The sequence below is a fragment of the Anoplopoma fimbria genome, chromosome 3 (assembly GCF_027596085.1).
Source record: "Anoplopoma fimbria isolate UVic2021 breed Golden Eagle Sablefish chromosome 3, Afim_UVic_2022, whole genome shotgun sequence".
Taxonomy (NCBI): domain Eukaryota; kingdom Metazoa; phylum Chordata; class Actinopteri; order Perciformes; family Anoplopomatidae; genus Anoplopoma; species Anoplopoma fimbria.
In genome coordinates, this window is record NC_072451.1 from 21,500,138 (window position 1) to 21,522,442 (window position 22,305).

At 39.0% G+C, this 22,305-nt stretch overlaps 3 protein-coding genes across 3 annotated transcripts; all 3 read right to left on the reverse strand.

Annotated features, from left to right (window-relative positions):
- Positions 1-2,850: 2,850 nt before the first annotated feature.
- LOC129114052 (leptin receptor gene-related protein) lies at positions 2,851-5,322 on the reverse strand. Its single transcript, XM_054626560.1, has 4 exons — positions 4,952-5,322; positions 4,614-4,689; positions 3,814-4,000; positions 2,851-3,600 (listed from the first exon to the last, which is right to left on the reverse strand). The coding sequence occupies exons 1-4, from the start codon at positions 4,965-4,967 to the stop codon at positions 3,484-3,486; spliced, it is 396 nt and encodes a 131-aa protein (XP_054482535.1). The 5' UTR covers positions 4,968-5,322; the 3' UTR covers positions 2,851-3,483.
- Positions 5,323-8,623: 3,301 nt separating this feature from the next.
- Positions 8,624-16,778, reverse strand: LOC129114034 (phosphoglucomutase-1-like). The gene is made up of 11 exons (XM_054626541.1): positions 15,469-16,778; positions 14,161-14,323; positions 13,705-13,851; positions 13,330-13,455; positions 11,860-12,050; positions 11,617-11,771; positions 11,294-11,409; positions 11,026-11,161; positions 10,191-10,374; positions 9,907-10,035; positions 8,624-8,895 (listed from the first exon to the last, which is right to left on the reverse strand). Exons 1-11 carry the CDS (start codon positions 15,724-15,726, stop codon positions 8,806-8,808), a joined length of 1,695 nt encoding a protein of 564 aa, XP_054482516.1. The 5' UTR covers positions 15,727-16,778; the 3' UTR covers positions 8,624-8,805.
- Positions 16,779-17,431: 653 nt separating this feature from the next.
- On the reverse strand, positions 17,432-22,085 carry LOC129114044 (angiopoietin-related protein 3-like). The gene is made up of 7 exons (XM_054626550.1): positions 21,513-22,085; positions 20,974-21,084; positions 19,503-19,614; positions 19,013-19,126; positions 18,511-18,606; positions 18,134-18,406; positions 17,432-18,024 (listed from the first exon to the last, which is right to left on the reverse strand). The coding sequence occupies exons 1-7, from the start codon at positions 22,017-22,019 to the stop codon at positions 17,711-17,713; spliced, it is 1,527 nt and encodes a 508-aa protein (XP_054482525.1). The 5' UTR covers positions 22,020-22,085; the 3' UTR covers positions 17,432-17,710.
- Positions 22,086-22,305: the final 220 nt, after the last annotated feature.

Here is a 22,305-nt window from a genome sequence, read left to right on the forward strand (position 1 = left end):
ATAGAAAAAATATCTCGTGGTCTTGGGCTTTGACAGGCTTAATGGGGCCAGGATGTGGTCTTGTGCAACCAATTAAAACACATGGTTCCCAATAATATTTTGGCGGTTTGGAGACTTCCTGTCTACCCTTTACATTACATTACATTACATTACAGTCATTTAGCAGACGCTTTTATCCAAAGCGACTTACAGGAAGTGTATTCAACATAGGTATTCAAGAGAACTACTAGTCACCAGAAGTCATAAGTGCATCTCCTTTCTTAAACAAGCATCTCAAAGCATAAACCAGAGCAAAAGTATAGTGCAGAGGCAGATTACTACGAAAACAATAATTGCAACAGACTAATCCGAATATAGTAAGTGCTACAAACTACTACGAATAGGATAAGTGCAGTAAACAAATACAAATTCAATAAGTGCAGCAACTAATACGAGTGCAATAAGTGCTACGAGGAAGGCTCAGGGTAGTACTTCTTGAAGAGGTGAGTTTTCAGCCTGCGCCTAAAGATGGGCAGCGACTCTGCTGTCCTGACGTCAGTGGGGAGTTCATTCCACCACTGTGGGGCCAGGACAGAAAAAAGCTGTGACCGGGTGGATCGGCCGCAGGGACCTCTGAGCGACGGGGCAACCAGTCGCCCCGAGGCAGCAGAGCGAAGTGGTCGGGCGGGGGTGTAGGGCTTGACCAAGGCCTGGAGATAGGAAGGAGCTGTTCCTTTCACTGCCCTGTAGGCTAGCACCAGAGTCTTAAACTGGATGCGAGCTCTTACTTTACTATTTCAGTGGTGAAGAACATTCCTACTTTGCCAGGATATTCAGTGGTAGAATGGTAACAGTGCATGCTACATGTTCTGCAGTGCAACGCCTCGAGACTTCAATATATTTCAGACAATTCAATTAGCATTTTGTACATTACCAGCAAGGCTTTGAAATGACTGTCAACATTGTCATCAGGAAAAGCATTTTCTTGTTGGTTACTGTGATTTTTTACAGGACTATAAGTTACTGTGTTGCTACAGTACATTGTTGGTTACTGGGATTTTTTTAAATAGCAACTTCATTACCTTGATTTTCATAGTAACAGTATTATTCTGTGAAATAGTATGCTCTCACCCTTTTCTTTTATCAACCTCCAGGGACCAACTTTTATCCTTTAATCTTTGATATGTCAACTAATTTCTTAAATGTTACACAACCAAGCATTTCCATGCAGTGTACAGTACACGCTATCTATTGCACATTCACACATTTGTGAATCTTCATAAGTGCTTTTCACACAGCAGCTAACCTCTCTGTGGGATGTTAGCCCATACATGCTTTTTGTTCCCTTTGTGAAATGCAATCACTGGAGGCGGCAACACAGATGGTTTTCATAGAAATAATCTTTCATTTGCAGAGAGGGGTGAGGAGATGCACTTGGCTTAACACGCAAATTGGTGAGGCATTGGATGGTGAACGACTCAAGTTGCATGCAGCTGCACAATTGTTTTCTTTCACATGCTATTCAACCCTGAAAGGAGAATGCTGGCTTTTATCAGTGTTCAGTTATGCAGCTTACTCACAACATCAATGTTGTGGATCTGTATTCAATATTAATGATTTTGTGTTTGGAAAGATCGAAACGTACAGGGAGGCAGACAGATGTTTTTCAGTGAAAATGATGTGCTGTTAGGCAAAACATGGAGCTGTTTTGAACACTGCTTATTGAATATTGCAAAACATATCTAAATGATTTAGCAGATGCTTGCACCTGAATTTCGTGCCTGTAAGTCAGGCCTATAGATGCTTGTAAAGTCTGGCTAGACAGAAAAGATTCGAAAAAACACAACACCTCTCCGTCTTTCACAGTTTGTGTCTCGTGGGAGGCCATTACAGGGGTTTGCTACATTCACCATTGCTGATGTGCTGTACAGTCCACATATATCCATCACAACTACCCAGACAAGCTTTACATAAATCAGATCTCCGTCCACCTCACACAGCAGCAATACACAGCAAGACAGAGTTTGTTTCATTAAACAGGGAATTTTAATCAATGTTAGAAAACAAAATGTAGCCAGGAGCTTATAAAATAACCTTTGAGAGCTCTCTGGCACTCGTTAGTGTGAGTATGGGAGTCACAATAGAAAGCTTTCTTTACATGTCAGTTCTGAGACATACAGTACATTTGACTCAGTGAAAGCAGTGAATGATTTGGGAAATCAGCAATGATACATGACACTATGATGTGATAGTCAAGTGGGCTAATCATACAAACTTCAGAACCTCATTAAAAAGTCAGTTACTTGTAATGATGAAGCAGAACCTTGTTTTGTAATATTGATTTTACAATTACATATTTCAATGGCCCCTGATGAGGATAATGATGAAACCCAAAAATCTCACTCAAAACCAGATCACGTTGATTTCTCTATTAATCCAAAAATATACACTGGATGACAGGCACTTACGAATTAGCTTGCAGGTAAAGCAATCTCCTTTAGGACAAAAACACCTGGCCTAAAAACACATTCCTCTCGAATTTACCATTCAACATGTAAAAATTATTTTCAAATTGATATCAAGCTCTTAGTGGCTCAATTTTATGATTATTTTTTTTGTCATATGCAGGAATATAAAATGGATGTCGGTGCTTCCCTCTGGCCTGTTCACACAATTGAATGTAGAATCTTAGATGTATGATTTTCACTACACAGCGCTATCGAATCAAAATCCACAGTTCAACTTTGAATATGTTCCATTTTTGCACTCAAAATGATCTTTGGTGAGAATGTAAACAATTGCACCAGAACAAAAAGTAATGCTTTACAGTCTTGTAGCAAATTGAAAAAAAAAAAAAAAAAAAAAAAAAAAAAAAAAAAAAAAAAAAAAAATCACACACACACATCTCCATACAAATATATCTTTACCTGATAAGGAGTCCTACAACTAGTTAGCTTGGATTAAGATAACTTGCCCTGCCTTCTCACGTTAAACGGCAGAAAGTGCTCATAATAAGCAAACCATAATGCAGTAAAGCCACCCCCGTCTTGAACAATGCGGACAGATAATGCAGTGAGCATCGCCATACACATTACAATAGAGTTACTCTTTAGGAACCCAATATGATATTGATTAACTGAAGCATAATTAAATAGCAGGCAGCAGCAGTGAGCAGGGGGATTTTTGCGGGTTGAAATAAAGGCACGACAAGCTAAAAAAAACATGGGTTAAGGTGGATAGGCATCAGTGTCTCTCTGGTCCCAGACATAAGGCACATTAATGGGATATATATTGTTGTCTCCAACCCTAACACCCTTTAATATAAAAAATGGCCTGAAAACATGCCCAGTTAATTTGACATTTTTGCAGCATACACTGTACATGAGCGTCATCCCCTATTAAGTGCAGGACACATTCGCCCCTCAGTCTGCTGTCTATCCATTCAACTATCCACCTACCCACCCATCCATCTATCCTTATGTCTTTCAACTGTCTGAAGGAACTCTACCACTGCTCCCAGCTGAAGTCGTCCCCACCTCCAAACACGACAAAGAAGCCAAGGATGGTAAGGAAAATGACAGCGTTTCCTGTCATCACCAGACCACAGGCACCCCACTGGATCTGTTGGAGGAAAGTATTCAGACTGAATCAGTCCAAAATAAATCTATAGTCCTTGTTTTTTCACAACGCTCTGCTGGCACAGTGTACAGCTCACAAGAAAAAAGTGCAATTGAAATATACTGACAATTGATGTGGTGCACACAGCACAGACAGAGATCTACACAAACAAATACAAGCCAAGCCAATGACGGTTGCTTTAGAGAGATAACTCACTGTGCTGGTGCGGGCTAGCACAATTGGAATCCCAAAAGATGATACCACGATGCCAGTTGTTAAGAAGTAGGCCAGCTCTCTGCATGCATTGCTGGAGGAGTCAGTGTCATCACTGAGGCGTCTGGATATGAAGGTCGGGACGGGGCTTAATATGTAGAAAATGAGCACAAACAGCGGCCAGTATACCCTACAGAAACAGGTGAAACAAATCAGGAGAAACAAATCACTCAGAAATATTTAACCATTTATAACATAATAAAACATTTTAAAAGGGCATTGCAAAAGCGAAGCTCAGTTTACCTGTTATGAGAAGTATTACTCTGCCTGTAAAATCAATTGTATAATGTCTTTTGCAACTATGTGACTAAGTCTGGAAAATAGCCCTAATGACATCAGATTTATGCTAAAGGTTTTAAAATAATTTAACAGACTGCATTACACACTGGGAGTATGGGGTTTTAAAGGATCAGGCATCTAGAGGGCAGGGGGCTCTAATGAAAGACACTATTGAGTTTCATTATAGAAATGTTAGGATTCTGCATTTCTGATGCTTGACCCAAACAATGGACTACATTTCTCATTCTCTGCCACCATTCTTTTTTTAAATGTAGTCCCTTAACTTAATGCAAGTGCAATATCAAATTGCTGGAGCACCACTTGTAACAGCCAGACAGGGAACACTTTGAGACTTTTGTTGTTTTTGTTTACTGCTTAACATCCCTTTCAGCCTTAATATTGCATGTTAAGCCAGGTCTATGTAATGCAATAACATAGATACTTAGTTATAACAAAGCACATACCCGTACTGCTCCAATGCACAGCCCAGAAGAAGAAACGTAAGACCAATGGCACCACTGAAGGACAAACCAACCAGTGCTGAAATAAGAGAAACATCCCATTAGTGTTACATTACATTACACACGCATTAACTAAGAGCTTTGAACAGGATGATAACTTAATAACACTTCTTAATGTCCTTATGCAGTGTTGTAATGATAGCTTTCGAAATGACCGAGCAACATTGTTTCAAAAATGTAGACAACTATGCTAATAAAGTTTTTGAAGCGTTGACGTCTGCGTAACTAAATGGAGGTAAATCTCAGCTGTCGACGAAGTCATAACGCCAAGAATACAATACCTTTAATTCCGGCCATGGCGATAAATGTGTTAAAACACTCTGTTTGACTTTTGTTCTTCTTCTTTGTGTATTGTTTACGTGCTCAGGCTCTTCTTTCCTTCTCGGTAGACTGACTTCCTGCTTACTCCATCGGGTTTTCCCTTCTCTGTCAGGTGACTGTTTTAAAGCGACAGTAGCAGTCAGCCTAAAATATAAGCCTCATTTCCAACCGCGTACTGAACGTGCAGACACACCTGAGCTCCACCAGGTGCTGCCGACTCAGTAATCCAAAAGTTCGTGTCAATCAAATATAGTTTATTCCCACGGTTGTTGCGATCCTTTGTCACGAGGAGCAGGGTGGCACGCAGCACTGTTTCACGGGGGCCTGATTAACAACCACGTGATATCCGTGGTCTACATTTCCTGTGTGTAACTTACTGTACTTAATATAGATTTTTGAGGAACTTCTCACTCAAAACCAGATCACGTTGATTTCTCTATTAATCCAAAAATATACACTGGATGACAGGCACTTACAAATTAGCTTGCAGGTAAAGCAATCTCCTTTAGGACAAAAACACCTGGCCTAAAAACACATTCCTCTCGAATTTACCATTCAACATGTAAAAATTATTTTCAAATTGATATCAAGCTCTTAGTGGCTCAATTTTATGATTATTTTTTTTGTCATATGCAGGAATATAAAATGGATGTCGGTGCTTCCCTCTGGCCTGTTCACACAATTGAATGTAGAATCTTAGATGTATGATTTTCACTACACAGCGCTATCGAATCAAAATCCACAGTTCAACTTTGAATATGTTCCATTTTTGCACTCAAAATGATCTTTGGTGAGAATGTAAACAATTGCACCAGAACAAAAAGTAATGCTTTACAGTCTTGTAGCAAATTGAAAACAAACCAAAAAATAAATAAATCACACACACACATCTCCATACAAATATATCTTTACCTGATAAGGAGTCCTACAACTAGTTAGCTTGGATTAAGATAACTTGCCCTGCCTTCTCACGTTAAACGGCAGAAAGTGCTCATAATAAGCAAACCATAATGCAGTAAAGCCACCCCCGTCTTAAGTATTTTTGTTGGGTGCTTTTTCTTAATACATCTACATTTCTAATGGGAATACACTTTTTACTCCACCACTTTTAAGCCTATCGGACAGCTCTACTTTAAAAAAAAAACATACTGCATACAAATTAACATACAAACCATAGGCTGTTTAAGGTGTAGACTTGTCATACAGAACTGCAAATGCAACCATCCTGTAAGTGTAGCGATACTTCTTATAGTCATTATAACATATGAACACTAAGTCTCGTGATCCATTAATTACATAAGACAGATCCTTTTGAGACATAATGGTGTCTCTGTTTTAAACTCTTTTTGATATAAATTATATTTGTATACATTTGATTGGCTTCTATGATGTTAATAGATTTTGATGTGTTGGCAACGATGTTTATGTTTTCCCCTGGTCACCAAGGCCTATCGAACAAATTTCAAAAGCCAAAAGTCTCAAAACCATTGTGTTATGTTTGATTTGTATAAATATCTTATAATAGATAATAGATATATAATAGATTCAATTTCAAATTTTGTTTTTATTTTCATTTATGCTGATATAACTATTTATACATCAACGTTACATCACTGTAGTGCATATTCTGATAGCCCAGTTTGTCCTGAATCAAAGATATGTACATACCATGATTGTGCATGGGTTGAGAGGTTATGCATTATTACAAAAGGAGACAAAGGGGAACAAAAAAAGGGAAAATGTCTTGGACCCTCAAAGTGTCTCAGTAATCAGCAGTCAGTCTTGCCTGAGATATAAATAAAGGTAAGTTGGAATGGTGTCTTATTAAATGTGTATGTCCTATCTTATGAGTTGTTCAAATTACACAGAGAATGAATGGAGAGCAAATGAGGATAAGGCTCTTTAATAACCTAAAAAACAAAAATCAATAATCTGTATAAAATCTTTAAAAGTGGTAAAAGTATCTATTGTAGTGAGGATTGGAGTGTCTAAAGGAGATTTATTTTGAAATATTGAGCACTCCAGGGTTTAATGGAGTAAAAAAAATACTTTTTTACGTGATAATATCATTTTATATTTGCGTACTTTGTTACTTATTACTTTGAAAAGAATACATTTTACTCCTCACAGACATGCTGCTTTACTATACCACCTAATCATTTTTGTACAAAGTATTTTAATCAATGTACCATCATATTTTACCTTAAGTAAAAGTTACTTTCTTTTAAAAAAGGTGTCTTTGTAAAATTTCCCTCTATGACAACTTTGTACTTAGAAGCCTCTAGTTTTATAATAAATACTTGTTTTGATCATCATAGTGCTTTGAGATGTAGGGAAGATATCAGGGCACCCTTAATGAACATTTTAATTAATTCCAAGCAATAGATCAAAATTACATGAATTAAGTAGTAATCATTCAGTCTTGAACGGGTTTCATTGGGCATTTGTTTTACGTGTTTTGAGGTTAGGCCTCTCTAATCGAGATGGAAGAAATATGTGCTGATATTTTTTTTATGTCTCAGTAGGAAAAAACGCAGCTGTAAATAATGAAAGTAATGATGGCTGAATTCCATAGCTTCTCCCTTTTCAGGGCCCTGGAATTGTGCATGACTGAGTATTGTCAGTGATTATTTTTTCACAAAGTGGTGCATTCTCAAACATGACCTCAGATGAACCAGAGCTAAACTCAAGTGTGTCTCCCTCTTGTTGGGCTTCAGGTCCACTGTAATATGGAGATGAAACCAGGAGAAAGGTACAGTACTTCAAAGGGCATTTGTGATCACAGAGTTGGACCAGATGTTAGCGGACTGATGCTGCTGCTCTCCAGATGGATACCATGTAGCCACCTGAGCTGGCTACGTCTCTTTTAAAATGTTTCCTATGACAGCTTAAATGTCTCCGGCAGAAAATAAGTTTAAAAGATAGTAAAAGTAAATATAAACTATGCTCCACAAGGTATTGAAAGGTAATTCTGTTTACATCTAATACCCCGATATTGTAATGTTGCTTTGCTGTTGTTCTTTGTAATTATCAGAACAGTTACTCCTGATATGGGAAGATGTGTTTGTGTTAATGCTCGAGTGAGCAGACTTGTCAATCATCCTCCAGCAGCACACACTTGACTGCAATTTCAGGTTGTTATTTGCTAATGAGTTTTAAATGCCCTGGATAAGAGGGAATACAGATGATCCAAATAATAATTTCAGGCTTCATGATAGGAAACACACAGTTCTTTATTTTTGGAAATGAGCACTGGGAGCATGTAGAAATGTTATTCATGTTAGAAACTGTATGTTACTTTCTTCTTTTTTTCAATATCAACCTCTAAAAAGTATTCAGTACCACTTCACGCAAAGCAAGGAAGCTCATATCCTGAGTGTGCACAGCCAGAACAATGTGAGAAAATGCAGTGTTATAACGGAGTTTCACAAAGGAAGTGAAACTGCAGTCAGGGTTGCATGCTGTGTTTAATAGGCCAACATTGTGTCATGATTAGTTGTTTTGATCACTTAGAGTACGGGTGGTGCTGAAACCCTGCTGCTATTTGCCAGTGACTCATTCATTTGATTTGAATTACAATTCAAAATTTGAAATCAAAATATATATTTGAAAGACAAAGAACACAAATGGCCCAAAATTAAAAAGCAGTTTAATGTTGAACAGAAAAAAACACTGAATATATTTTAGCCTAAAATGCAAACTGCTGCATGTTGTGCAGCTTCACTTGGAATTGAAGCACAGTTTATACAAAAATCTGGAAAGAAAAACAAAGAGGGCATTAGTTTAGCAATAATGGAGAAACAAATGGGAGGAATCATGTGATGACCGATGGGCCACTTCGACCCGTCCTGTGATGGAGCCGGGATATCTTCAGAGCGATGGTTGCCAGGGGTGCCAGCATCACCTGTCCCAAACAAGATTGATTTGGTTAGAGACTGAAGCACCTGGCAGCCATATGCCACTGATGCATTTCCTCATTAATATTTAACGATAAGCAGGCCAGTGTTGCAGATGCTTCTTTGAAAGCATAGCTTTGCAAGATACCAATTACTTTACGCTGGAAGAAGTTGAACTACAGGAAAGCTTCCCAAGGGAGAAATCTAGTTTGGTTAACTAGACCTACTTAAATAAATAGTTAAAAGTACTTTGAAAAAATTAAATTAAATTGAGAAGTTCATATGAAATTCTAACAATATTTAAAACAAAATAGTAAAATGCCACATATGCCAAATAGTAAACTAAACTAAATAAACTAAAATTTACCACTAAAATAAATATTGAACTTTGTTGTCTTACTAGTCAGTTTTGTAACATCTGACTTGTACGATCTTAACAACTAAAACAGTCTTCAACTTGCTGGAGATGATGACGCTGTGGCTGTGTGAGCAATGAGCAATGCCCGCCTTTAACAGATGCAGACACTACACAAAGGTGAAAGGTCAAGTGTGTGGTGGTGGCACAAAAGTTTGCCTTAAAAGCTTTCTGCAGGAAAAGGTATTCACAAACTACAATCTTTTCCTTATCCCAACCAAGTAGGTGTATCGCCTAAGCCTAAGAGGATTTCTGGCAGACAAACTTCTCTCATGTGCTATAAATGCATTGAAAGAAAAAGGCGGCAGGGCTGTCAAAGGGGGCTCATTTACAGTACAACAAAATAAAAATAATTCCTTTCCTATTACGGCCATATGTTCTCTTTTAAAAGACTGACAAACTGACTATTTTGCACAGTTGTCTGACTTCCATTTAGGACTGGATGGTCTGATATGTGAGCTTAGGGCTGTCCTGTTCCTCTCAACCACACAGCACTACACCTCATAAGATATGTTTCATACAAATCATAAGATTTTCTCTTTTTTAATATTGTGGACTATCTTGCCAAATTAATCCTGAAATATCTTTGAATTAGATTTTTTACCTGTGTGTCTTCTAAGATTTGCTCCTTCTCATAGCTGTCTATGTAGATTCGAACTGTCGCCACATCGCAACTCGTCCCACTGAGTCTGTAGATGATTCGAGAGCCATCAGAGAAGATTATCCGCAGACCCTGCAGTGCAAAAAGCCCATTACAGACTATGAAAAGCTTTTAGGATCAGCAGGCACAGCTGAGTAGCTCCAGTACCTGGTGACCACTGGTTACATCCAGTAACCGTACAAAAAAACAGATATCATTATAGAAATAGAGCTCAGTGTGTCGTGTACCTGGTTCCTGGAGATGGTGCTGTCTACCGGGTCTGTGTACTCATAGTTGTCTGCTTTTTCCACTTGGTAGATTTTGTCTCCAACAGCAAATCTCTGCTTCACAAAGGACTTGTCCACGATCATGATCTCCAAATCCTCCATCATCTCACAGGCTGCATCTATGTCTACGTTCTCATAGTCATATCTTGATAAAAAAACAATTCAAAGAATAATTGCTTTATTGTTGTACGTTTGTATTGTATTATTTTGATGAAGGTTGTGAAAACAGTCCAACACTTTGATAATTTCAAAATGACTTTTTTGCCACAATACTGTCCAAATGTATATTTATAAGAGAATGCAGTGCTTTTCGGATAATTTGTTACCACTGTAAGTATAAATGCATTTATTGTAACTCAGCAGTAATTATTTGTAAGACACCATAATCATGTAATTTATAAATGTAATTTAACACAATGGGCAGATATAATAAGGCTCCAGCTCATGATATATCCTGTTACAGTAGGTTTGTCCACATAGACAAATAAAGAATTTAGGAATGTACTGACAGCATCATGTTGCATTTTCACTTACTATTTAGAAAGTTTTGGGCTTGAAAGAATATGTAATGATATTTATGTTCCACTAGATGTCATGTTATATATGTATCTTCTTAACATGTATCTGTATAATCAGTTCACTCTTCATCTTTTTCAATTCAACAATGTTCATTATGTCTACTAACCCTAACCCTAGACATAACCATTGATTTGCTGTGTTTTGGTGGCTTTGATGGTTGATGGAGTAAAACTCTGAATGCACAGGAACAAAGATCACAAATGTGTCGACATCTCACCTGGTAAAGTAGTTCCTTCCATATTTTAGCCAATGATCCTTAAGGATATCCTCCACACTCTGCCTTCTAGAGGCCAGAATGGACAGCCATGCCAGCACGGCCCAAAGCCCATCCTTCTCACGAATATGGTCTCCACCTGAAAGAGGATATGTGATTAGGTTCACCATTCACAGAAAAGAAAAGCATGATAATTAAACTAGAATCCCCCCCCACATACTAAGTTGATTTAAATATTTTGATCTAATAACTTGCTGAAGTGATACAGTACCTGTCCCAAAGCTTTCTTCCCCACACAAAGACAGTCTGCCTGCGTCCATTAGGTTACCAAAGAATTTCCACCCAGTGGGAGTTTCATATAACTCTATTTTTGCTGCTTTGGCTACTCTGCAAGAAATACAATGAAAGAGTACAGTGAACCTTTGACACGACACAAAACGATCATTGTTATTTATAATTCGTACTTCTTTCATGTTAAATGAAATAATTTGATCTTATTCAAATCTGTATGTGCCAAAAGTATTGTAAGTGGAAAATCACTGTCTCATTGCTTGTGGCGTTGATGTGAAACTAGCCAGGCAGTATTTTTTTTACCTGTCTAAGGCTGCACTTGTGGGCATGCTGCGGGCGAAGCCTCTCACCCCTGTATGTTGGAAGTATGGGATGCAGAAAATGTTGTCAGCAATCACAGCCACAGAGTCAGGCGGGGTGACGAAGAAGCCGTGTTTACCAAGGATCATGTTACGGTCCTAGAAAGCCAGACAGACAAGATCAGAAGGTTCTTTTTATTTTATTATTAGAAAATCGAAAGAAAGAGACAAGTTATAGGACACGAACCCCATCACCATCAAATGCTGCACCAAAATCATACTGTCCGTCTCTCATGCTGTCGACCAGGTCTGCAGCGTAGGTGAGGTTAGGATCTGGGTGTTGACCCCCAAAGTCCTCCAACGGGACACAGTTGACGGCAGAGTTGACAGGGCAGCCCAGCTCCTCACAGAGTATTCTCCTCACATACGGTCCCACCACTACGAAGCACAAAAAGGTCATGAGAGAAGACTTCTAAAGGCAATGAACTACTGAAGTCAAATATTGTGTTGCATGAATTGCCACTATTGGCATCCTAAAACAACAAAAAACAACAAAAATAAAAAAAGTCAGCTCTTGTTGCTCTGTTTAAAGCTTGGGAAATACCAGTTGTATGTCAAATATGAAGCTACTGCCCTCAGCTGGTTAGTTTAGTTATGCACAACGATAGTAGAAACAGAAAGAGGGAAACAGCTAGGCTCCGTCCGAGGTTTACAAAATCTGACTATCATCACATATGAGTTATAAATAATATGTTTTGAGAGTGAATGATATGGAAGAAAGTCTTTGGCCACAATGGCAGAGGTGTGCTATCATGTCAAAAATGTTTTCACTATAAATAATAATACTCATGACTTCCTGTGAAGGAGTGATGAGGGGGATGAGGGGACTGTGAGTTTCAGTTTCAGGGTTTGGGGGCACTCCTAAATAGCTTTAGTAACCTGATCATTACACATCATTCCAAAGTAAACAGTTCCTATAACCCCATTCCACTTGTCCAGCGTTCTTTCAAAGCCTTCAACAACACTTGTTTATTTATGATTTAAAATTGTGTATATATATATATATATATACAATTTTAAATCATACATTTTTGTCACTAGAGAAACTTGTGTCACTTGTGTCAAACTTGTGTCACTAAAGAAACACCAGAACAATGCAATAATTGCGTAGATGTTGTGATGACTGACAGGTCAAACTGATTCTTGTGACGGCTGGTGGCTTGACCTGTGTGTCATATTTGACCTTGAGCAAACATTTAAGGAACTTGAGCTTTATGTGGTTTTTCCTTCGGACCTATGACTCAGTAAAAGATTAACTCAAGTACTGCACTTAAATTCACTTTCAGATTACTAATTTAGATACAGACATGATTATCTTAATAAACATTTGTTATCGTCTACCTGGGTAACGAATTACACCTCAATCATCTACAACAGTAAAATAATTTCACACTTGATAACATCAGCAATAAAAATCCAATATTATGCATATTACCAATCACAGTGGCAATTTTCCAATTCATACTTCTACCTTTACTTTATTTATATTTTTGGACTTTTACAAGTACTTATAGTACTTGAAAGTAAAGGTATCAACATATTTAAAAATATTTTAAAGCTAAATTTGTATGTTTTGACGTGATCATTTTTCTGTTTGTTTTCAGAGTAAAAGAGATCAATGGATGAGATTACATGCTCTTGGTAAATATCCTCTTACCTCCATGCATCGCATCTAGTCTTATCTTGATGTGGTTTTCACCAGATAGAAGCTCCTTCAGAGCAGCAAAGTCAAAGATGTTCCTCAACAAGTTGGCGTAGGATTCCACAGAGTCCACAATTTCCACTGGACACCACAAATGAGAAACAGAATTGTATTTTGTATCCATGAATTCACAAGCAATCATAAACATTATAATGAACGATTACTGAAGAATAGCAAAAATGTGACATATGACCAATTTGTATAGTGAGTCAGATTGTACAGTCTCTTTTGTAGTTTTCACTGCTCTAGAATCAATATTCCATCCTTTTTTCTCTCATTGCCTCCATCCTCTCCTAATTTGAAGTGATGGGTTCCAGACTAATGCTTCACCTGTGAATGGTTTGAACTTGTTTTCCAGATCAAACATCTGTTTGCCCAGGGTTGTCAGATCCACATGCAGTCCAGGGCAGATGGCAAACTCCTCAATGGTCCTGCTGATCTGAAAGATCTTGTTTGTGACGGCCTCCTTGGCTGGGCCTGGATGCAGCAGAAAATCTATGATATTACATTTGATATTTTGTACCGGTGTCCTATACACATTCAATATAGTGGTGCTAACAATCAGGTTTGTTTGAGATATCTATTGGTCAAACCATGCAGATCTTTTCGATGAAGTTGAACTTTGTCCCAGATTTTACGTCCAGACAAATCACAAACAATATCTCATTACTGTGTCCATGCCACATATCTGAATGAGGCCTGTAAAGCCTTGTTAACTTCACTTGTAACACTATTTTTCCCCTTGGCTGATGCCCCTGCATGCCAACTCCTCTCCTGTTACCATACCTCCATTTGCAGTATTGAACTTAATGCCAAAGTCTCCATCAGGTCCACCAGGGTTGTGGCTGGCAGTGAGGATGATGCCACCAATGGCTTTGTATTTCCTGATTACACAGGAGATGGCTGGTGTGGACATTATCCCGTGGTGTCCAATGATCATACGACCCACCTGAGGAAATGTCACACAGGTGTGTGTGTGTGAGCTGGTTGGCATGAGTGTGTATCTTAATTTATCTGAGTGGGGGAGGGGAGGGAATAGCATTGAATATCAGGTTTACAGACTCATGCTTCTTGCAAAAGTAACTGCTGCTCGACTTTCATTTAATGAACAGCAGTTATGGCACACAGAGAGCAAGTTATATTGAGTGTAATTGTTTTTTAAATCCCTCCAACGATATTGAGAAAGCATCAGAAGCTCAAAGGTTATGTAACTTAAGTCCTGGGACCGTAGAGATATCATTACTGGTGCTGGCAAGAGAGTAGAAAACAAAACACGTTGTATGCTTTTCAATTTGAAGACATCAGCCAGGAGCTGCAGTTACAGCAGTGACTAGCTGGTTGTATGGTTGAAAGGCAGCATTTATCCATTGATTGTTCTGCTGTTGTATTGCATTATAATGTCTCCTCTCACTGTCTTGTTGAATATTTATTATTAAATAAAAAAGAAAAGCTTTTTTAACATAAAAAGTGTGGTAGTAAATTTGAAGACATACACACACACACACACACACACACACACACACACACACACACACACACACACACACACACACAACCAAACATTTGATGTCAAGAAAAGACTAACTAATATTATGAATTTATGTAAACCAAGCATGTAAACTTATGATACAATACAAGTTACATGATGCAACATTATATCTTTCTTTTATAATTATTGAATATTTATATTATTGGATTTTGTGAACATTTTGATAACTACAACTAAATAATACTATAACCTTTTATTGTCAGATCTATATCACATTATTATTTTAATTATTAATATTATTTTAATTATCATTATTATTATTATTATTATTGATACATTAATTATATTTTTCCAATAAAACAGTCATGTCTCCAACCAAGGCTGCAAATTGAACTCTCACAGGGACTAGAGGAAGGTACAACTAATGTGATAATAACAACAAAGTGATAATAACAGGTGACACATACATGCCACCACCCACAGTACACAATACACATTTTCCGGCATGCACACATAAACAAACACCCACCCACCCACACACACACACACACACACACACACACACACACACACACACACACACACACACACATGGTGACACTGACCCCGTTGGCAGCTGCCATCTGCACAATGACCTCAATAGCTGTTCTGTTGAAGAAGCGACCGTCCCCCCCTACCACCACTGTTGATCCCTGTCGGTCCCGTAGGTCAATGGATGAGAAGATACTCTGGATGAAGTTGTGTAGATAGTTCCTCCTGGACTGAAATACATAGACCTTCTTCCTCAGGCCGCTGGTGCCGGGTCTCTGGTCGGGGTAGGGTGCTGTAGGGACGGTCAACACCTGCAGAAGACTGTTGTCCATTGTTTCAAAATGAGAATCCAACCCTAATGCAACAGTGAAGAGAGCTACAACCAGTGCTTAGAGGGAGATCCCCTGTCAGTTGACATGGGAAACTGTTCACAGGGGAAAGAATGGCGGGGTATAATCTGGACTCCTCCTGTTATTTCACTGGAAGTACAGGGTTACAGTGGCACTTCTGAAGCCCAAAATAACTTTTCAAACCAACGTGTGTGCAGAGGCAGGGGGAGTAACAGAAGACGCTCCTTCACACATGTGCAGGGAGATCACTGTCAAGGCTTCAGGCCCAATCACAAAGAAGTGTGTCTGTGTGTTTGGGTGGGTCTGCATGAAAGTACCTAGGTGTTATGGGATCTATATGTCCATCTGTGAATGGCTGCAGCTGTGCTCGGAGTAATGATGAGAGATGACATCTCTCATTGGAGAGGCACTTAGCACTATTTAAGGAGGGGATACTGAGTGTGTGAACGAAGAGTGTGAGAGGAGCAATTAGAGAGTCATTAGAAACAAATACTAAATATAGATGTGGTTTTAAGAAAGTATCTGTTTACAAAACAAACAGAATTTGACAAATCTAATTATACGTGAAGCACTTTCAAATCAGATTGAAGGGATCTGCATTAGACAGAACAACACTGCCCCCTAGAGGTTGTTAAAAGCAATACAAAATACTTCCCAGACCTCCCAATGCAACGTTCTGAAGGTTTTACTATGTCCCAATAGCACAAACATGCATCAGCCATTCATTTACAAGACTTTGGCATCAAAACAAAGTTGCTGTTTGTAGTTCAAGGATGACATTAATCTGGGCCAAATTTCTGTTGACATAAAAAGAACATTCTATGCCAGGCCAATGTCAGGACCCCAATCAATATACAGCCCTTATTAACAAACGGAGCATCATAGACTTTTGTCTCGGTCAGTTTCAGGATCGATCAGAAAGAAAACCCAAGGTTTAAGTCACCACCATACCTTTGTTTATTCAAATTGATTAAATATGAAAGAAGTATCAGAAATAGAGTATGTTAAGTAAAAATGAGTGTTATCTAGCTGTGGTTCCCAACCTTTTTTGCCTTCAAAATGCCTCAGAATGAACAATATCTGATTGGGATGCCTTTTTTACTCATTACAGATGTCAGTGTAAGCATTTCCACTGATGATTTTCAGATTATTCCATTGACACGAAACAAAAAATTGAATAATCTGACAGAAAGCTTTATCAGTAACTATTCTGATAATCAAATAATTATTTTAGTATTTTTCTTAATCAATAATGGCAAAAGTTCCTTACCTCTAGCCTGTCAAATGGGACTAATTGCTGGTTTTCTAAGTCTTGTATGATAGCAAATTGATTTTGGGGGTTTTGGATATTGGTTCTTATGCAATGCATTACTTTTGAAAATGTAATTTTAGTTCTTTGAAACTGTGATTAAAATGTTTCACTATTTTCCCCTTTTTTATCCATTTATTAAGAAAATAACAATAAGATGCAGCCCTTGGTACCTTTAAATAATGTTAAGATGGCAGAGGAGGGATATCTGGACAGTATTTCACAAGAAAACCACTTTAGAGAAGTCCATTGTGTAGCACAACTATGTTTTGTAGACTCCTTAGATGTATCTTATGACCCCTTTAAGGGCCTCCGCCATGGTGGAAGCCACTGCTGTATATTGAGAGTCAATGTGACCCAATATAAAAACTGCTCACAAATGGCTGTATGTTTTAATTTCTCCTCAATAACCTTTGACCTCTGAGATACAGCGAGTGAAGATAAATTGTATGTTAACTGTATTTCAATATTTTTCAGATTTCACAATACAAGTGTTCTATTACATTAGAGACTATCCTGGCTTAGGTAATGCATTATTTTGGCTTCATCAGTTTAGCACAGCGCTCAGAATTGTAAAGCTTGTGTAGTGTCCTCTGTGACATAATCTACTGGAACTTGACAGTCTGAAGAGATATCTTTGTCTCTGCCAAAGCCGTCTTAAACAATGGCTGTCCACATGAAGCATTGCCAGGGCTCTCCTGAAGGGGCCACTGTTACATTGAGTATTTTCACTGAGAATGCTGGTGCTGGATCACTGAAAGACACCTGTTTCAGAGGAGGCGGAAGTGGAGGAGGTGGTAGTGGGGAAGCCATGGGATGTACAGAGATCTGGGTGAGCTTGAGGGAGTAAGCTGCCTTTTGGCCCGGCCTCCACTCAATCCCTCTCCTACGCTCGGAGCGCCCCTTAGGCCTCATGTGGAAATATCTCCCATTCAGGTTTGTGTCTCCGCAGGCGTTGAACCACCATCCACCTGGAAGTTAACAGAAATGACACGTTGTGCAGCTGATACTGGATGACAAGTATTCATTAATCCCATCACATGAGGATAAATATGTCTCCTACATGTGTCCCTGCTGTACCTGTGTAGTTGTGGGCACAGTTGGAGTCCTGGTGGTTGTCATTGTCCCTGTCCTTGGTGGAGAACATCATGCCTGTGTGGTTGCTCATGGGGTCCGGCAAATCTCCAGACAGATGCGTGAGGTGAATGGTGTAGTTGCCTTCAGGACCATTAAGTTTAAATCTGTATTCAATGAAGCGCCTGTTCTGTTTCCAGTCCTCCAGCTGGATGTGAAGGACAGAGTTGCCCTGAGTGGCTAGAGAGTGGATGTTTCTGAGACCCAGCCAAAAATCCCCTATGAGAGAGAATTGCAAAAAAAAGGTAATTAAGAATTTGGCAGTTGACAATAGATTTTCAAATGAGTAAGTAAAGTCTCAAAAAGAGAACAATGTCTCTCACCTTGAAAATCTCCAAACCCATTTTCATACTTCTCCCAGTTTTGATCAAAATTCACTGAACCATCCATCCTTCGCTGGATGACTGTTGCTCCATTATCTGAAATAGAAACAGAAAAAATTCATGATTTAATTTAAAGTTATAATCCTCATAATTCACATCAAGTAGTTTAATGGTTATAAGCTATTTAATATATTTGCATTATGTAATTAATTCTTCTGTATTAGTTTTCAGTGTTAGTGGTGGAGTCAAGCATCCCTGCCTTGTAATCAAATTTCTTCTTTAATGTATTTGGAATTCACAGCAAACAATTCAGGCATGCGTTACTGTTTGTATTTTTTTTTCTACTGTTGCTTTACATTAAGAATGACAACTTTTAGTAAGATATAAGATAGGCAATTGAACTTAAAAAGGGTAAACAATGCTTACAATGTGATCTTTAATGGAAAAAAAACTGGTGTCCTGTGCTGTGATATAGTTAAATGTTTGTGTGACACTACAGTACCTTTGCTCATGTCGCAAAAAGCCATGAAGGGCTCCGTTCCAGTGGGTCTGATGGCATAGACACCACTGAGTCTCTCCCCTCTCTTGAACAGGTCACTGCAGTCTGACGGCAGATCTATTTAAAAATGAACACAGACATGATGTCAAACATGAAAGTGAAGATTAGCTTCAACGTGGAAATCAGGAGGAAATAAATGCAAGTGCACTTGTGACCAGACGGTCAACAGTTCATATCAGCAGCATTAGCAGGAAAAATGTGTGCAGGATCATTTATCTAGTAAATGCTAAAACTGTGAATGTGCAGACAGGTAGGAAAATTTATGGAAGTGAAGCAGAAAATTGCTGTAAATCTTCGGGACTTATTCGTAAATGATGAGCATTAACACAGCAATATTAAATATAAACTTGCTGATATGATGTACAAAATCAAAAAAATCAAAAAAATCTAATATCACTCTAAACAGTTCCTCATGCTTTATTTTCAATCTTACCGGTGGTGCTGGTAGAGCTTGAGGTCAAATAAGGGGTGAGTGTTGGTGCTTCACTGTTGAAGATGTCAGGAATCCTCTCAATGGTCTCTTGTGTCAATGTGTTGACTGTAAGCTGGGAAAAATTGTTAGGGAAAGACTTCATCATGCTGACATAATCTTCAGACTGACCACGAGGAAATACTGCGGATTAAATAGCAATTCTACACGTAATAAACTTTGGGTTGCCAATCTGCAAAAGTTGAAATATTCCAAAGTTTTTTATATATTTCACTGTAACAATATACATTTTGTGCTTTAAAGACCAATGGAAATGGGAATGTATAATTACACTGAGGCACGGGCTGAGATTATTAAAAATATTGACAGCTCTCTCATTACGTCTGCACCCTCCTCAAAAGATTTAAAGTCCAATTTACACAGTACAGTACCATGACTCTAGTTTCATTCGCCTAGCACATTCAGTGCAATACAATTATGATGACAGCTGGCAAAATAATCTTAGTAATACATACTTTTCTACAGCAACAAACTGAAATGCCCATGCACTCTAACTGAATAAGAGACTGTATGAAAATGATTGAGTGGGAAAGGGGCTAAAATGTATCTAATTTCACTGAATGAGGGAACTGGTCTCACCCAACTAACGCCAACATCGAATACTGATGCTTTGTCAGTGCCCCTCTGTGTCCAATACCGACTCACCGCACTTACAACTAACTTTAATAGAAACCCCCCCCCTCGCCACTATTGGGCGCTCAGACTTTTTTTCAGGATGCCACTGTTTGTGTTACATGAGTCATTGGTCAGACAAGTACACAGCAACCACGGTCTTTCCTTAAACCTCACTAAATGGTTTTGTTGCCCAAGCGTAAGTTTCTGTGAAGATGAAAGTTTATTTTGAAAGAAACACTATGCATTGGAAACTGACACGCCTGATTCGTCCAAAACCAACGCTGGAGGGTACATAGAGTGCCACAGTTTGTGGCTTAGGGCATCTCAACAAGTATCAGTATTTGACGAGTTGGGAAAGAGAATGTGTATTGACCATGGGCAGTCACCCGATCTGTGGCAACTAATTAATTTAAGCACAGCAATACCTATCCTGCATTCCACTATTTCATTTTATGAAAATGTTAATAAGATCAGATGATGCTATATCCTGATATGTATGACAGCATGTGCTTCTCTCTCCGACCAATCAGTTACATAACACCTGAGTTGAGTTGCATGCTGGAAACATTTCTTCCAGAGAGTTTCTTAAGGGTGCAGCCTAAAATATGAATGTTATGCAATTATTGGATTGCCACAATAAAACTTGCAAGTAAAGGAATGGGTGAGAAAATGTCTTAAAAGACCATCCCCTGCACTCCTCAAAAAATGCTGCTATTCAACCTGAGCATAAAGAAAAAGTGCATAATCCACCCCCTACTTTAATCCACTTGTTCCGCCAAAACGGGTTTCTAAAATGTACCTTTTCCTCCAGAACCTTGATCTTGACCCTCTGGTGGTTGAGCTGGTCACTCTGCTCCCTCACAGCCTTCAGCAGCTCTGTAATGCTCCGCTCCTGGCTTAGGATCACTTCCTGACCAGGGACCATGAAAGAATCATGGGAACTGTTAAGGAATGCTTTTATTTAAGTGTTAATATATCACAGACAATAATTGGAGTCTGTATTTTAGAAGACATAGACTGGGAGAATAATTTCATAACAAAGCATAGTTTAGGATAAAGATCTATACTATTTATTATTAAGAGTTGTCATTAAGTATTCAGAAAGCATACCCCATTTATTTCCAGAAGACTTGTGTTGGCTTCCAAAAAGTATTTTTTTTTTCAGTTCTTATTCCTGCTTGTGCAGGACAGAAAAGGTTGCCCAAAGAAAGTTGCCATCTCACCCAGAAGGAGTTCAAGTTTTATAGTGTTGTTTCTAAATGATCTTTCAGAGGCATTTCCACCTCAGCAACAAAAAATCCTCAAAAACAAAATCCCTTTTTACAGCAGGCGACTCACCCTGAGGCCACTGATCTCTGCCACTTGTTCGCTAGTCACCAGGCCATGTGACATGCTGCTCAGCTTCTCCTCCAGCCCTTCCACCTTGTTCTGCAACCGACTCTTCTCCTGCAGGATGTTGTCCACTTTGGAGTTGATCTCAACAGACAGGCCCTTGATCTCATCGTTGTTGGCCTTCAGCACCACGGTGGTCTTCTTTAGCTCCTCTTCTTCCTCTTTAATTTCACTGGCAAGCACTGAGAGCTGGTAAAATGAGTGGTCAAAGATGTTTAGCTTCTGGATGATGTCGTTTATCTGTCCCTTTGTCTTCTGCACAAACTCCCGCAGGCTCTGACCCAGCTGGAGGAGGCCGTTCGCCAGGAGACGCACGTCATCCAGGGCAGCAAAGCGGGAACGGGTTTCGACCGGGGCCTCGGGCTGGAGGACGGGCTGCTCCTCTCTGCCACACAGGGCAGGGACACAGGCAGCAGCCACGACCAACAATAAGGGAATTAGTGCGATTCTCATGTTGTTGTTGTGCTGCTTCTCCAGCTGTGTCGGTGATGTAATGGGAACAACTGGCAGCCCTCTCCCTCCAGTGTGACTGGTGAGGATCCTGGGCTTTATATACACTGTCCTGAATCAGGTCAATGATTAATCTGTTCAACTGATCAATATCAGCCTGGACGATGTGGTTTCCTCTTGCTGAGTGTACTATTCAGCTCAGTAATTAGTTTTAATGTCATCATCCGTTGGAATGTTTAATTAGCAAACAAACTTGATCAACTGAAAAAGGAAATTCCGCTTGAATTCC